This window comes from Armigeres subalbatus, chromosome 2 (genome assembly GCF_024139115.2).
Source record: "Armigeres subalbatus isolate Guangzhou_Male chromosome 2, GZ_Asu_2, whole genome shotgun sequence".
Taxonomy (NCBI): domain Eukaryota; kingdom Metazoa; phylum Arthropoda; class Insecta; order Diptera; family Culicidae; genus Armigeres; species Armigeres subalbatus.
In genome coordinates, this window is record NC_085140.1 from 287,952,642 (window position 1) to 287,970,518 (window position 17,877).

A 17,877-nucleotide genomic window follows, 5' to 3' on the forward strand; every position below is an offset into this window, starting at 1 on the left:
GCTTTGGGAATAATGAATTATTGGCAGTGGCTGATTTTCTACCCGCCGCTTCCACATTCAGGCACTATCGTATATGCCCAAATAGCCAGCAAGAGTTAACCGCCAGAAATTTGTATGGCGAAAGACATCTAACACTGGTTTTCTCAAAATTAGGAAATTTTCATGAAAAACTATTTGGCACCGGTTATGGAGGATGGTGTCCGCTACTACGCCTACCAAATATTTTTTCGATGAAGGTGCTTAATTTTGAGAAATCTAACCTTAGATGCCTTTCGCCATACTGATTTCAGAAAGTTAACTCCTCGTGTGCCGCTGTAAGCACGCTCAAAGCAGGCGATTCATTGGCTTAATTTTCAAAATGTTCGTGTACATTTCACTCCGGCATAACTTGATTATAACATAATGTATTATGCTTATTTTACAGAAAAACAAAATTGCCAACATTTTTGGTAGATAGGAATTGGAAAAAAAAACGATTTAATCAGTATATCTTGATTATATCGAGAAAGGCATCGTCACCGCTAGGTGGATTAATTTGGGTTTTTAATTTACTTGTTGATAAGGTATTTCCTTTGATAAGTTATAACGTGTTTTGAGGGATCCAAATTTTGTCGTGAGCAAGCCTTATAACAATTGCTAGAAGTTCAAAAACTTCAGCGAATAGATTGCTAGATAGTGTTTCGAAGAGAGTAATTGGATAATGAAGACAATCCTTTCTCTGCATTTACCCCCGTACAGGGTGTTCAATAAGTTCGAATACTTTCGAAAAATGTTTGAAAAATTAGATTAAATTAATTCTTTTCTCGGTTCCATTTCATTGAAAGTATTGTTTATAAGGAACGTTTGTAACATTTCTCTTGGAATGACCTCTGTTTTGTACTTCTTCACGAGCTTCAAACGTTTCTTAAACCCATCGCAAGCGGCACGCACGGTCTGCATGGGCATTCCGTTCCAGATTTTGAGAATTACTGTCTTGAACTGGTCGAAGCTACTGATCTCGTATTCGTACAGCTTTAACATAATAAAGGACCAAACAAGAAAGTTAAGAGGGTTCAAATCCGGGAAGCTGGGATGTCGCAAAGTTTTGTCCAAAAAGTCAATGAAAATGTCCCCATATAAGGCATAAATCGAATATTTCGTGTATAAAAGTTTATCGTCCTATTAGATCACGTAGGGCTGATCTCTGTCTTATCACCGGGCCACTGGGGGCATTAATCATCCCTAAAACCTCAGTTTCGTAGTACGCCGCAATGATTTCGACCTTCAAAAACGGCTATTTATGATGCCCCAATCCATTTTCAACGCGCGCAATAAACAAACAACAAGAGACAGAATGTCAACACCACACACATCCGTTAGCGTATATATGCCTAATATAATACAGAATATATATATTAGGGTGGCTCAAATTAGTATGGGAAAAACTTTTTTCAATTTTTTTGATGGGTCGCCCTCTTATTCGGTTCTATTTGATGCCCTGATTCTCTGGACAAAATTTCAGCCAAATCGGTCAACGTTTGGGCGGTGCTAAACTCGTTGGAAGTTTATATGGAAAAATGTATGCAGAAACATCCAAAAACAGTGAATTGCAGTTGGACGGCACAACTTAAGATAAAGAACTATGATATTCATTCAGATCTTGGAGAATTTAATACAGCATGTTATGCAGAAAACCGCGAGAAGATTAGAGTTTGCCCGGCTAAGTTATTAGCATTTCTCTGAAGTGGGGTTTGAGCAAATTTCGTTTCTTTTACCTTTGAAAAGAAATAAATTCACCCCTACAACACTCCAGTAAAATGCTAATATCTTTGCCTAAAAAACTCTAATCTTCTCGCGGTTTTCAGCATAACATTCTGTATTTAATTCTCCAAGAACTGAATGAGTAGTATTGTGCCGTCCAACTGCAAATCACTGTTTTAGGATGTTTCTGCATACATTTTTCCATATAAACTTCCAATGAGCTTAGCACCGCCCAAACGTTGACCGATTTGGCTGAAATTTTGTCCAGAGCATCAGGGCACCAAATAGAACCGAATAAGAGGGCGGCCCATCAAAAAATTTGAAAAAGTGTTTTTGAGCTACCTAATATATATATATATATATATATATATATATATATATATATATATATATATATATATATATATATTTATATATATATACAAACTTACAAAACAATGATCAAACATTTGTATTCGAACTTATTGAACACCCTGTATATACACCCATATTCTTGTTTACGTACGAACGCGCTTTCGATCGAAAGTTGAAGCGCATTCTCGTTTACGCCAGCAAAATCAAATGGAGAAACGGTTCGAACGAATCGCGTTCGTTCGAAAGTATCGTTCGTCCGTAAACAAGAATAAGGGTGATAATCAGTGGACTAGATATGCGTAACACTTATACAAAGTAACAAATTTTCTAGGGGGGGCTAGCCAGATCCTAGCTGGGGCTATAGCCCCCCCTAGCCTCCCTGTAGTTACGCCAATGGTAATAGACACAAAGATATAAATGAGAAACATGAATTCTCCCAATTACCTATTTTAACAGCATACAACAGAAAGAGATATTACATATGATTGTATTTAAAAATGAATGAGACCTATTGGAAATGTTGCATTTACTATAGTGCCACTGCTGCTTCATCAATACGTTGCATATTATAATCCACAAATCAGGTAAAATTCATGTCCAACGAGTTTGCGTTACTAAATCACGTTCGCTATGCATCATTAGGCAAGACAACGTACACCCTCTGTAAACAATGTTTGACCATTTGATTTTTGATATGTTATTTGGTTGGAAGAAGTTAACAGATCCGCTTTCTGCCATCAGTTTCTTGGAAAGTACCTAAAATAAATTGAATATTATGAACAAGAATTTGAAAAAATATAATATCTTTGGTTCCAATATCCTAGGTTCCAATAAAATAAAGTTTCCAGAGGCGATGACAAAAGCTTGTTATTGTTTGGAGGACGTTGTCAAGTTACAACAAAATAGATATATTATGACTTACTATGATCTAATTATAAAAAAATTATAGTGTACACCTGAAATGTCAATGGGGGTGATTCAAAATTTATGGCATGGTCTGCGTAAAAAGCTGGATAGGATTACTCCAAAAATGAACTTTCAATAGAAGGCCCTGAGACCCATAATGTTATATACTGATCGACTTAGCTCGACGAACCGAGGTGATGTCTGTATGTGTGTATGATAGAAAAAAATGCAATATATTTCCCTAAAGTGCTTTTTTGACCGTTCTCATGTAATTTTTTCAAAACATTTTACGATGCACGAGAAAGGCATCATCACCACTCGGTGGATTAATATAGGTTTTCATTAATCATCATGCTTCTCGAAAATCTTTTAATCCGTTGTATTTTGATAATCTTCCAATATTTCCCAACTACTAGTTAGTAGGTATAATTCAGCAGTTCTCAACCTGGGGTACATGTACCCCTGGGGGTACCTTCGATGGCCCCAGGGGGTACCTCGGACAAAAATCCGTAATGGCGGACGTATTACAATTCCAATCAAAACTAATTTATAAAGTTTTGATACTTGTATATTTTTTTCTCTTTCAAAACTTTGTCTAAAACTTGTAAACAATACGCATGGCGATAAATAAATCAAAGTCAATTGAATCCAAGCAGCTTGGAAGCCTCCTTTCAAGAGGCCCGGAAGCCTCCTTTCAAGAGGCCCGGAAGCCTCCTTTCAAGAGGCCCGGAAGCCTCCTTTCAAGAGGCCCGGAAGCCTCCTTTCAAGAGGCCCGGAAGCCTCCTTTCAAGAGGCCCGGAAGCCTCCTTTCAAGAGGCCCGGAAGCCTCCTTTCAAGAGGCCCGGAAGCCTCCTTTCAAAGGGCCCGAAACCTCCTTTCAAGAGGCCCGGAAGCCTCCTTTCAAGAGGCCCGGAAGCCTCCTTTCAAGAGGCCCGGAAGCCTCCTTTCAAGAGGCCCGGAAGCCTCCTTTCAATAGGCGCGAGGGCCTCCTTTCAAGAGGCCCGGAAGCCTCCTTTCAAGAGGCCCGGAAGCCTCCTTTCAAGAGGCCCGGAAGCCTCCTTTCAAGAGGCCCGGAAGCCTCCTTTAAAGAGGCCCGGAAGCCTCCTTTCAAGAGGCCCGGAAGCCTCCTTTCAAGAGGCTCGGAAGCCTCCTTTCAAGAGGCCCGGAAGCCTCCTTTCAAGAGGCCCGGAAGCCTCCTTTCAAGAGGCCCGGAAGCCTCCTTTCAAGAGGCCCGGAAGCCTTCTTTCAAGAGGCCCGGAAGCCTCCTTTCAAGAGGCCCGGAAGCCTCCTTTCAAGAGGCTCGGAAGCCTCCTTTCAAGAGGCCCGGAAGCCTCCTTTCAAGAGGCCCGGAAGCCTCCTTTCAAGAGGACCGGAAGCCTCATTTCAAGAGGCTCGGAAGCCTCCTTTCTATAGGCCCGGAAGCCTCCTTTCAAGTGGCTCGGAAGACTCCTTTTAAAAGGCTCGGAAGCCTTCTTTCGAGAAGCTGGGAAGTCTCCCTTCAAGAACCTCGGAATTCTTCTTTCAAGAGGCTTGGAATCGTACTTTCAAGAGGCTCAGAAGCGTCCTTTCAATATTCTAGGAATCCTCCTTTTAAGTAGCCATTGAAGTGGCTCAAAAGCCTTTATGAAGAGCCATACTGCCGTGAATCGCATATCTGTCCCATCTTTGCTGGGTTTCCTATTCATATGGGACAAATATTTGATTCACGGCAGCATATATCCCGTTAGTTTTCAGGTCCATTCTTCATAGATCTTATGAAATACGCTTATTTGCATTTACACCAAAAAATAAGGGGTACCAAAATTAATGCAAAAGTTCAAAGGGGTACCTCTCAAGAAAAAGGTTGAGAACCGCTGGTATATTTAAACATAGTTGATCCCAAGAAGAATCGATTAGTAAGGAAATATTGCAAATCGGTCCATTTGAGAGTTATATTGCCTCAAAGAAAATGTTAACTCATTTTTATATATAGAAGCAGAGAAGAAGATAGAAGAAGATAAAATACACATAGTTTTTCGGTGTACTGAGAATAACTTATTATATACAAAAGAACTATTTACAAAATATCTTGAATCCTGTTTTAAAGAGAAAAACTAATGCGGGATGTTTTTTATCGTAATTGAAACAGGAAAAATAGTATTGCAAATTAAATAAATTTATCCATAACAAACATGTATTGGAAACTATATCAATCATTTTGACGTCTGTAAATGCATTCAACAAAACCAAAGTGTATTTTTTTGTGTTTATATTTTCGTTGCATTAATCTAGCAATGAAGTATGGCCACTGCACAGTTAATGTTAAAATTTAATAAAGCATCACGTGGCGCAAGAACGCTGTCTTTGAGAACTACAGCATGCTTGGTGACTATATCTTAATCTACCAGTATGATATTTCTTATGTTAATCTTCATTCTTTGGTTATTACCCGGGCAGAAGCCATGAACAGAATAACAAAATATGATATGGACTTGATGGATATAAGAGATAAAAGAACAGGCAACAATATCATAAATTTGCAGCGAAATATCATTTAAATATAAAGATATACTATGGATAAGAACAAACTAATGGCACATGATATTGATATTGATTACTTATTAATTACTTATTACAAATAGCATAACTTGATTATTATCGTCTGATCTTTTATCTCTTATAACAATCATGTCCATATCTCATTTTGCTATTTTATCAACATTTGATATTATTGAGCTATTTTCGTCTACTCGGGTACTTACTAAATGTTGCGAAAAGATGTATTATGATCGTTAATTTCGACTATACAAAAATTGACCTCGGATAATATATTCCTATATATCAATGGCATTCGCAAAGGAACAATTTCGGCATCATTTTGCTTTTTAATGCTGCCATGCTGAAAAAGTCCCGAATCCTAGTTCGCAACGCACCGAGTTCGCACTAAAATTGAAAGCAACTCAGGAAGAATTTTGCAAATGGTTGTCACGATTTGTTCATAGGTAGAACGGCTAGAGTAACTCGCTTCTCAGAGCAAGACTCAATCTTGCAATATTTTGTTATGAGCGAGACACCAAGTTAACAACACTCAATCTTGAAAGATGGGAACTCAATGTTGTTCATAAACTGTACAGATCGCGATCTGTACAGTTTAGGATAAACTGCGAATCGGATCATAATCGTTGGCTTTTCATCGCTGGCCAAAATTGATTCCCCCATGTTTATTTATAGCTAGCGTAAAAAGCTGGATATATGGTTTTTATAGAGATACAGTTTGTTAGCTCTGTGGTAGCGTTATAGTCGCACGTACAGCTTATTTAAATGCTTATGGTTACCTGGGTGCACTATGGGGAATCAGGTGGCCGAAAATCAAAAATCGACTTTCTCCTATTCATATTTTAAGTAGACCTACTAAAAGCTAATGTTTCGGAGCATGAAACTCAAAAATATCAGCCTTCTAAGTCATATGGGTATCGAGATATAGGCATCAGAACCAAGCACTTTTTAGATTTTGAAAAACCAAATGCATTGTTCAACTGCTAATATCTTCGACTGTAATATCTCTTTTCCAACTCTTTAAAAAGTTTCGGAAAGCTTATTTCAAGGACTTTCGAATAGCGGGTAACATGCGAAAAAATAGGTAGTAAAACATCCTAAAATGGCCCGATACAAAAAAAGTTTCACCACTACGACTTTCTTTGGACTTCTCAGAATGCATTAAAAACAAATCCAGCTGCTTGCAAATGTGCGATTCCGATCACTTTTTCGTAAAAAAGTCAAAAATTTTGAAACACTAAATTAGGGTATTTTTATAATATTCGGCAGACTACGATGGGCTGGATATCTATTTCATGCATGTGCTAAAAGAGCATCAAAAGTAGCTTAAATAGAGAGAGTATATAACTTGGCTTATGCAACTTGCAACGATACTCCATTAGGCGTTGGCTCACCAAGAGGAGGCGGCCCATTATCTTCTATATAATAAAAATGAAATGGTCTGTGTTCGTATCCGCATAACTCGAAAACGGCTGGATAGATTTTCTTCATTCTTTCAGCAGATATTTTCGTTATCGTTTCCGACGGGTTTATATGATATTTCCTCATGCGAAAATCACGGGTAAGATGGAGTAAATCGTGAAAAACTAAAATTAAGAATCGTATGGAAATTTCGCATGGGAAGTTCACAACGCGCATTTTCGCCTACTATGCAGGACAACGTCTGCCGGGTCGACTAGTCTATTATGTAATCGAGTAAGTCAATTTGAAAAACAATGGACTTACAAGGGTAAATATTCTAAGGGTTAGAAAAAGTGTATATCCTTTTTCAAACTCCTAGAATATTTACCCTCAGATAAAGACAGTGATAGGAACACTTATGGGGGGCACCAGGGACTATGTCCAAGGGGGTGACGACCCCTCCCCAGGCCATCTGGGAGTTGTGGCGCCTGCCTAGGATGTGGTGGGGTTTGACAGTAGGCCCTGTTAAACCTCTATAAAAAGCTGCATGTATCCGCAAGTAGGCTCCGCCAAAGCGACCGTGTGCCGCTCAAAGCGCACAAGCCCAAGTCCTGGTGTTAGGTGGGACGCTAAACAGCCCTGACACGACGGCCCTCCGACGAGACAGGAGGTTTGCGCAGGCCCAATAAGCCGGCTTTAAAAACAACTATTACGAACGACATAGAAGATAATACGACTCGATACAATCGGCAACGACCTAGGCGACGAATAAAGGATCACGATTGGAAGCTTGGAACATGGAACTGCAAGTCGCTAGGCTTCGCAGGTTGCGACAGGATAATCTACGATGAATTACATCCCCGCAGCTTCGATGTCGTAGCGCTGCAGGAAATCTGCTGGACAGGACAGAAAGTGTGGAAAAGCGGGAATCGAGCGGCTACCTTCTACCAAAGCTGTGGCACCACCATAGTGCTGGGAAAGATGCGCCAACGCGTGATTGGGTGGCAGCCAATCAACGCAAGGATGTGCAAGCTGAGGATAAAAGGCCGATTCTTCAACTATAGCATCATCAACGTGCACTGCCCACACGAAGGGAGATCCGACGACGAGAAAGAAGCGTTATATGCGCAGCTTGAGCAGATCGCAGACGAAGCAGACGCTCAGGTAGGAAGGGAGGAAATGTATAGACCGGTCATCGGACCGGATAGTCTGCATACCGTATCGAACGACAACGGCCAACGATGCATAAACTTTGCAGCCTCCCGCGGAATGGTAGTCCGAAGCACTTTCTTCCCCCGCAAGAATATCCACAAGGCCACATGGAAATCACCTAATCAAGTAACGGAAAACCAAATCGACCACGTTTTAATCGACGGTAAATTCTTCTCCGACATCAAGAACGTACGCACTTACCGCAGTGCGAATATTGAATCCGACCACTACCTCGTTGCAGTATGTCTGCGCTCAAAACTCTCGACGGTGATCAACACGCGTCAGAGTCGTCCGCCGCGGCTAAACATTGGGCGGCTACAAGACGGTAGACTAGCCCGAGACTACGCGAAGCAGCTGGAAGTGGCACTCCCAACGGAAGAGCAGGTAGGCGCAGCATCTCTTGAAGATGGCTGGAGAGATATTCGATCCGCCATTGGAAGCACCGCAACCGCTGCACTAGGCACGGTGGCTCCGGATCAGAGAAACGACTGGTATGACGGCGAATGTGAGCAGTTAGTTGAGGAGAAGAATGCAGCATGGGCGAGATTGCTGCAACACTGCACGAGGGCGAACGAGGCACGATACAAACGGGCGTGGAACAGACAAAACTCGATTTTCCGGAGGAAAAAGCGCCAGCAGGAAGATCGAGACCGTGAAAAGACGGAGGAACTGTACCGGGGTAATAACGCACGAAAGTTCTATGAGAAGTTGAACCATTCACGCAAGGGCCACGTGCCACAGCCCGATATGTGTAAGGACATAAACGGGAACCTTCTTACCAACGAGCGTGAGGTGATCCAAAGGTGGCGGCAGCACTACGAAGAGCACCTGGGAGACAACGGTGGCGGTATGGTAATGAACCTAGGAGCACGCACGCAGGACACGCGACTTCCGGCTCCGAAACTCCAGGAAATCCAGGAGGAGATCGGCCGGCTGAAAAACAACAAAGCCCCTGTAATTGACCTACTACCAGGAGAGCTGTTTAAACATGGTGGTGTGGCACTGGCTAGAGCACTGCACTGGGTGATTACTAAGGTTTGGGAGGATGAGGTTCTGCCGCAGGAGTGGATGGAAGGTGTCGTGTGTCCCATCTACAAAAAGGGCGATAAGCTGGATTGTAGCAACTACCGCGCAATCACATTGCTGAACGCCGCCTACAAGGTACTCTCCCAAATTTTATGCCGCCGACTAACACCAATTGCAAGAGAGTTCGTGGGGCAGTACCAGGCGGGATTTATGGGTGAACGCTCTACCACAGACCAGGTGTTCGCCATACGTCAGGTATTGCATAAATGCCGCGAATACAACGTGCCCACACATCATCTATTTATCGACTTCAAAGCCGCATATGATACAATCGATCGGGACCAGCTATGGCAGCTAATGCACGAAAACGGATTTCCGGATAAACTGATACGGTTGATCAAGGCGACGATGGATCGGGTGATGTGCGTAGTTCGAGTTTCAGGGGCATTCTCGAGTCCCTTCGAAAGATCGAAGCAGGCTCTTCGCGCGGTCGGTTGACAGCATATTTTTCACCTTTCGTTTTCGCTGAAGTTTTTTCTCGATTTGGCTGGTGCTACGCCACCAGGGACAATGTTGGTCTAATTTTTCGGGTCTCGTCGGTGTAAGGGTTCAAGATTCTGCGGAGTGCGCGAGTGTTAGGCAGTTTTTTACAAAATAGTACAAGTTCTCTTGTTGGAAAAAGTAGGAAGCAGTTTCTACGTCCTGCCGATTGTTGGAATTTTCGAATTACTTACATATTTCCAAAAAAAAAAAAACTAATTTTACGAGTACGCGACTGTCAGGACCTAGGGAATGATGAATCATATTGTGGACGAACCGGGCTCATTCAGAAATTAGGAAGCTATTCAGTGGATCAAGCAATGCGGTTATTGTTCCGATTTACGCCTCCGTCGAATTAAGATGCTGTGGCCGTGAGCAGACGTGTCATTAAAAAGAAAAAAAGGAATTTTAACGAAAATTTAAGTTTTAAGAGGTTTTACCTATGTATAAATAGTGGAGTAGTGCAAACTGTAACATTTTATGCCTCCGGAAAAGTGCCAATTCAACTAATAAAGGCATCGTAGGCTCCTGCTATGTACAATTACCGGAATATAAGGTACATCAACCGGTGTCGCAAATTTTCAATTCGGCGCGGATTGCGTTGGTTTTCCTGGATACCTGAATGTAGTAGGTAACAGCAGCTGATGATGATGATGTCCCGCCACTTACCCCTACAGTTGGAAATGACGAATCCCTTCGAAAGAAAACAGGAGCGGGATGATTGAGGTTTGATTAAAAACAGATTTTGCTAGGAGTATGCATCACAACTTCGGTAAGTCCGTTCCTTTTTTAATTGATGGTTGTGCCATACACAGTTTTTAACATATAATCATCATACAAAAATGTGGTTTCAATGAGATTAATTTTGTTTCCTCATCTGGATGTTTATGTTGAATTCATTTTATGGAAGCAGACAGGAACGACGATTATTCCAAAACTTATTCACTACCTACTGTGTTGTATCTTTTGAACTAGGTATCATTTTTTCTTTGACGTTATTTTAGATATCAGAAAGCAAACCTCATCGACCGAGTTTATACATTTCCCTGATGAGTTGAATTTTATGAAGCATTATTTACATTGTTTGAAGGTCTATTAATGGCTTACGACACTTACGTCCACTTCGTATGATTTTAGCACTGTAAACCGTAATAGCGCTTTTGTATCGTGAATAAAAACAAATTTGAATTTTCCATCTGTTTACAACATTTTAAGCTATTTGATCCACATTACTATGTAACGTACTGATAAGTCCTAATGAAACTCACTACAATTATTTTTAATCGTTTGAATCACAAACATGTGCTTCTGCCTGTCGTATTGAGGCGGGTTTGCTTCTGCTACGACAAAAGAGGCTTGTTTGCAGCCGTTTGATCATTTATTCATCCACTTAGAATTCATTTGTTGATCAAAATCATTATCATATCAGGGGAAGGGAATTTAATTTCTTTTGCTCTTTTTCGTTTCAGAGAGCGAGCAAAGGCGCTTAAACCCTAGGCTATTAGCCAGGGCAAGGCTAATACCTTCGCCCCATCCGAGGAAAATCATCGGCAAGGATAATGGAGTGACATAAATTTCTTAGCAAAGTCACTCCCAACGTATTTCCACAAATTTTCTATCATTTGCTTATAATGATACTCCTAAACCACATACCCTACCCACCATCCAATTCCTTGACATCTATGAGGGCGTCGGTGAGTCGCTGGCCTCTCGTTAAGTAGATGTCATATCATCATTTCCTTCCCTTTCCTAGTAACGGAGAAGATGGGCGTGGCCGGCAATGATAGCTTTCATGTTTTATCATTTTGGACCCCAATTGGATTTCCATTGAATCCCAAATGGAAATCCATAAGCAATTGGGGTAAGAAAGGTAAAGAATATACATGACAACTATCAGTATGCAATCTACGAAATACTCCGTTACAACGCAACGCAACGCAACGCAACGCAACGCATTCTCGAGTCCCTTCGAAACGCGTAGAGGGTTACGGCAAGGTGATGGTCTTTCGTGTCTGCTATTCAACATCGCTTTGGAGGGAGTAATACGAAGGGCAAGCATTGACACGAGTGGTACGATTTTCACGAAGTCCGTCCAGTTATTTGGTTTCGCCGACGAAATTGATATCATGGCACGTAACTTTGAGAAGATGGAGGAAGCCTACATCAGAATGAAAAGCGAAGCTAAAGGGATTGGACTAGTCATCAACACGTCGAAGACGAAGTACATGATAGGAAGAAGCTCAAGAGAGGTCAATGTAAGCCACCCACCACGAGTTTCTATCGGTGGTGACGAAATCGAGGTGGTTGAAGAATTCGTGTACTTGGGCTCACTGGTGACCGCCGATAACGATACCAGCAGAGAAATTCGGAGGCGCATAGTGGCTGGAAATCGTACGTACTTTGGACTCCGCAAGACGCTCCGATCGAATAGAGTTCGCCGCCGTACCAAACTAACTATCTACAAAACGCTTATAAGACCGGTAGTTCTCTACAGACACGAGACCTGGACGATGCTCGTGGAGGACCAACGAGCACTGGGAGTTTTTGAAAGGAAAGTGTTGCGTACCACCTGTGGTGGGTTGTGGATGGCGGACGGTACGTGGAGAAGGGGAATGAACCACGAGTTGCATCAGCTGTTGGGAGAACCATCCATCGTTCACACCGCGAAAATCGGACGATTCTGGTTGTGATAAACTGCCAAGATCTAATAAACTCTAAAAAGTTAAACAGTAATTGCAAAGCAATCTACCGGTTATATTTTGCAGCTGTATGAATGGTAATTATGTATAAAATTCCTGCTACCGTGCATGAAGTCCTTGCCCATGCCGGGGATATAACAGTTCATTCACCAGCATCACTTGGAATGTTGACTGAAGAAGCAGCTGAGTGCCAAAACAAGCACCCTAAAAAATCGGACTCATCATGCCAGGAAAGCATCACCAAAGGAAAATTTACATGACATATTCATTAGTGCTATGAACAAGTCGAATCGTTTGATAAGTTGACTCAACTAAGGTCACTACAAAATTAATCTAATCTGAAATATCCAGAAGATTTTTTAAAGTTTTCTAGTGACTGAAAGTTCCTGCAGTACGACAGATCCGAGCAGTGATAGAAAAATAGCTCTAGCAGATAGTTTAATCGATCTTGAAGATCACTTATGATTTTGTTGAAGATGTTCAATGTTCATGAACATAATGAATGACTGAATATTGTTGCAGTATATTTGTGTAAACCTTGAAACCTTTATTATATGCAGTTCATGTAGCACTCTTGGAGCATTATATTGTATTCCATTTACTTGGTTAAGAGTCTAATCTAATTGAAAAATCTATCGAAGACAACCTGTTACGCTTGTAGATGCGATTATGACTTAAAACATCTGTACAACTCAGAACAGTACACAATTTCCTCGTTTGAGTACTATAGGTATGTGCCATAATAAAATACACATCAATAGACTGCAGCAACATGTACATTACGTTCGTAGATAAAAGAGATGTATATTGAATATAATGAAGAACAAAGGGCTATATTCCAGGGAGTTTGGAGACCTTAGAAGTAATAATGACCATAAAAAAAAGTATTTCACATATTTTAGCCATCCATTTTCAAAATAAGTGTAAAATATTGCAGAAATGTCGTGAAAATATTTTCGGCCACCTACTTGTATGGAGCCGCCCCATGTGGTGATGCCGGCAACCGACACTTTTCCTTACTGTTTTTTCCAACAAAAAAAACAAATCTTCATTTACTGACTAACTCAGTCATGTTAAAATATTTGACATTTTCGTTTATGCTGAAAACTCGGTAATGTAAAATATTGCTGTTGAAATAGCTGGCTGGCAGTCCAAAAACTCAGTATTTAACCGACTCCGGTAAAATAAAGGAGCTGTGCACGCCAAACAAAGCGATAGACGCCATGCTTCACGTGCTATTGTGCTTCACGTGGATAGATTTATGGACAGTGTATTTTCAGTGCGCGCGCGCCTTTGGCTCGGGCTTACTTAGTTAAGACTATAAAATCGTTTAGTTGGAGTAAAATCAACGAGCAGAAGATTCTCTATATCTAGTGATATAGGTCATACTCCGAACATGGTCTAATGCCTAATGCCTTCGGTCTAATACTCCGAACATGGTAAAATATTCCTTTACCAGTTCATATGAATCTCCTAAAAAATACCACCTAGAATACAGAAGAGGAACTACGACAGTCTACAACTGAAACATATGAATACTTACCCAGTCTTAGAAAGATAGGATCTTGTCATCAGCTTTATTGAACAATATCGTTTTTCAAAAAAAATCATGCTTTATTATTGATCATTTTATATTTTCCTACTCTATTTGGTAAATATATACAATTTTATGACAATACAACAACCTTATTGATATTACCATAAGTTTTCTTGAAAATTCCTAAATATGATATACACATATGCAATATATTGTTAAGTTAGCAGTTCAGCATTCTTTAAGTATGTTGAATATTATTTTTCGTTGAATTTTCTTCACATTGATTTAAAAGGAGTCAAAATTTTCTAGAACAAATGAATGCATCCGAATCTGTCAATTCGATAGCAATGTGCGCATATTACGTTACGTTATTCACTGATGGATAATTGATGCTTCTTTACTTTGAACTACATTCATAAACCAGTCCTATCTATATCTAACTATTTCATGTATTTGTATATACATTTGTACTAAGTCACTAATGCGTATGCTAAGAAAATTGAAATCCTAGGGAGAATGTATAGCAATGGTTTCTATATGCCTTAGATAGAACAGACATAACATAAAATAGTCTATGGTCAGATGTCAGAAGTGATAACATCTAATAACATATGCGGAAGCTAACTTCTTTAGATTGTTGCTATTGAGTGTCTATGCCAACCATAAAAATAAATCAACTGTTGCGTGAGAATGCAGAATGCAGAACCCCTGTTTTATATCTGTGCTGCAGACTGTAATTAGTTTTCAACATCAACCAAAGCCGTCTGTCACCATGTTATGTCTGTTTGTAAAAGATTGAAGTTCACTTTTTTGAAACCTGTAAAGTATTAAAGAATACTATCAACAACAGTTCTAATGTGTATACATATATCTTCTACGGAATCGAGTTTTGTCAGTCTTTATAAGGTTAGTAATCCAAATTTTGAACGTCTTGGAATCTGCTTCGTTTGGGTTCTCAAAAGATATAAATGTTAAGGTAAAAGAGTTCGATATAAGAGAAAAAGATAAAATGCCAATAAATAAAACCTCTAGTAAATTGCTTAATAGAGAATATGGTCTAACTAAAAGAACTATAAAACTGATCTCAACTTACAAACAAGAAAACCACACATTTTTACAAATAGTTCTGTATTCTGGCACTGGACTTCTTCAAGGGCAATTAGTTTTGCCGCACGGCATGGGGCATAGGATAGCCTCCTCCGTGAGTTTGAAGCTGTGGTGGTGGAGGCGGGAGGTTGGTGTTCTGTATGCTAGAGGGTGTTCGGTTGCCCATTGTTTGTTGTTGTTGTTGCTGCTGCTGATGCTGCTGATGTTGCTGCTGCTGTTGCTGCTGCTGCTGCGAAGAGCTCGATGCCTTGCGCTCCGATTGCATTTGGGTCATTCCAACTGGACCTGGCCCGTAGTTCGGCAGCATCATGCCCCCGTTGTAGTTGCTGCTGCTGTTGCTGGCGTTGCGCGTTGGGGGCGTAATTGCCGGGCCGGGTCCGTGGTACGACCCGTAGGAGCTGTCATCCGATTGGGCCGACTGTACGCGGCGTTGTCCGTACATGGACTCCGGTCGTGCGGAGCGGGAGAACTTGGAGGACATGGAATCGTCTCGGCTAGAATTTTAGAGAAGTGACCTGTTAGTAGATACCGTTAATGTAGATTTCGGTTCAGCTGAGGGTAAATGTTATCTGGCTTACCTATTTTCGCGAGGTTCTCGGTCAAATTTTAGAGCATCTGAAGAACAGTTGGGGTTATTGCGAGTCCCGTAGATGGGTTGGAAACCTTGAGGGTCTGCGGCTTGGGGATGTTGCTGTAGCTGTTGAGGCATTCGTTCAGGAGGGCCTTGTTGGCGCATAGAACTGCGAATGCCGTAGATGCTCTCGGATCGTTGCTGAAGTTGGTTTTGAACATTCTGGTTCTGAAGATGTGAACTTTGAGGCTGAGTAACCCTCAGTGGGTATAAACTCTGTGCAGGAACTAATGGTCCAGGTCGGATACTCATATCACGATTCAAAGCGGTATTGCTTTTGGTGTAGACTGACTGCGATCGGTTGAGGTTGGCACGGGTTAGCGGAGGTGACTTGCAATACATGGACTTAGTGCCACCGTAGATCGATTCGACGCGATCAGTTTTCGAGGTCGGTTCGGCAGTGTAGATGCTTTGGCAGAAGCGCTGCTGGCTGACTAAGGTTCCACTGGACGGCCGGTAGGTGTGATATTTTCCCGATTGTTGAGGTTTGTCCATGTCCATGTCGTAGTTGATGTCTTCGTCGGAGTTCACACTAGAATCGACGTCGTCCTTCGATTTCTTGGACGTTTTCTTGGTACTGAAGATGAACTCGTGCAGCAAACCGGATACCATTCCTCCAATCAGAGGTCCCACCCAGTAAACCCAGTGGTTGTCCCACTTATTCAACACAAACGACGGCCCCAGCGAGCGGGCAGGATTTAGGTAAGGCATCTGAAATGGTGAAAAAGCGGAGAAAATTGATTCGTTAATGTTATGGTTCACCTACTTTTTGATCTTATCTACGACTCAAGATCCGTAAAATTAAAGAATGCGGGACCTACATCCAAAATTGACCTGCATAGAGGGTGAAGCGAACTGCTAGCACGATTGCACCCGCCTGGAAACCACCGCCGTTTATTATATCGGAGTCCGTTTGCTGTGCATTTGGTTTCATATCTCGACCCCGAGGGAGCAATGGTTTTTAAATGAAAGGAGGGAAATGACAAAGCCATTCGTAATATAAAAAAATGGGACACGGAGCCGAACAAAACCATAATGTATAAGAATGTTTAAGGATGCACATGCACACAACTGAGGAGAGGACAAACGGGGAAGAAATTCTACCTGCGAATGGTATAGGCACCGCATTTTGGCAGGATAAAGAATAGAAAAGGATATCCTTTTCGTTTATTATGGCAAGATTTTGATTGAGGCAGATGTAGGCACATGTGTATTTCCTTATGAAGCAGAACAAAACATCAGCAGTTCATGGTGATACGAGTTCATAACATTTCACGTTCTATTTGAGCTACATATAAACCGAATTATATTTATATCTTTAGAGACATCGTGTTGCAACTGATAGTCACTTAATAAATCTCAACTGTATGTATGTAAATTTGGTCGAATGGAAAAGACATTTTATCAAAAGGACACTCAGTCGAAAGGGAATTTAGTCGAATGCTGAAAGCGAATTTCAGTTGGTAATAGGTAATTTAGTGAAATTTAAATATTAATAGATTTTTGGTAAAATTTGAATGAATTATCCACAAGATAAATGGATGAACTGATTAGATGAATTCAGTTGACGCGAGGAAGTTCAATCAGCGCCGGACGATACGAATACGGAAACTGATGAGGACTTTTCACCTGAGCAAACGGAAATTCCTGGAGACCCTGGTAGAAAAATAGAGGTGCTGATGGTGAAATACCACCCTTTTCTATTTTTTGGCACAAGCACAAAAACCAATGATATCAATGTTATTTTGCCAATACTTCATCGTAGTCGGCTTTGGGATATTTCGTTGATTGACATTTAGTCGAATGACATGACATCTTGTCAAGAGGACATTTGGCCGAATGAAAATAGTTCTTTTCTTTGATACTTTTTCCTTTATCAATATTTATACAAAATTATATCAGTATAAAATTCACTTCAAACCATAATTCGTTAATTAGTCACCGAAAACTTATTTTCAACTAGACCAGGCCGAAGGTCTGTTCGACGTAATGTCTATCCGACCAAGTTTCATTTTACAAAACATTATTCGACTAAATATCTTTTGATCAGTTGGTATAGATTCATCATGGTCGATTAAAGGAGATTCGTCAAAGTCAATATCCTGTCGGGAATATTGACCGTTTTCTAATTATTTATTCATTTTAAGAGTTCATCATTCTTTGGATAATATTGGAGCAATAATTATGTT

At 40.9% G+C, this 17,877-nt stretch overlaps 1 protein-coding gene across 1 annotated transcript in view; it reads right to left on the reverse strand.

Moving 5' to 3' along the window:
* Positions 1-14,006: 14,006 nt before the first annotated feature.
* The window catches only part of LOC134212369 (neurogenic protein big brain), a 47,084-nt gene continuing 43,213 nt past the window's right edge, over positions 14,007-17,877 (reverse strand). The window contains exons 5-6 of the mRNA XM_062690144.1: positions 15,636-16,399; positions 14,007-15,551 (exon numbers count right to left, since the gene is read on the reverse strand). Coding sequence (XP_062546128.1) covers positions 15,110-15,551; positions 15,636-16,399 — 1,206 coding nt within the window. The 3' untranslated portion in view covers positions 14,007-15,109. The remainder of the gene's footprint in view (positions 15,552-15,635; positions 16,400-17,877) is intronic.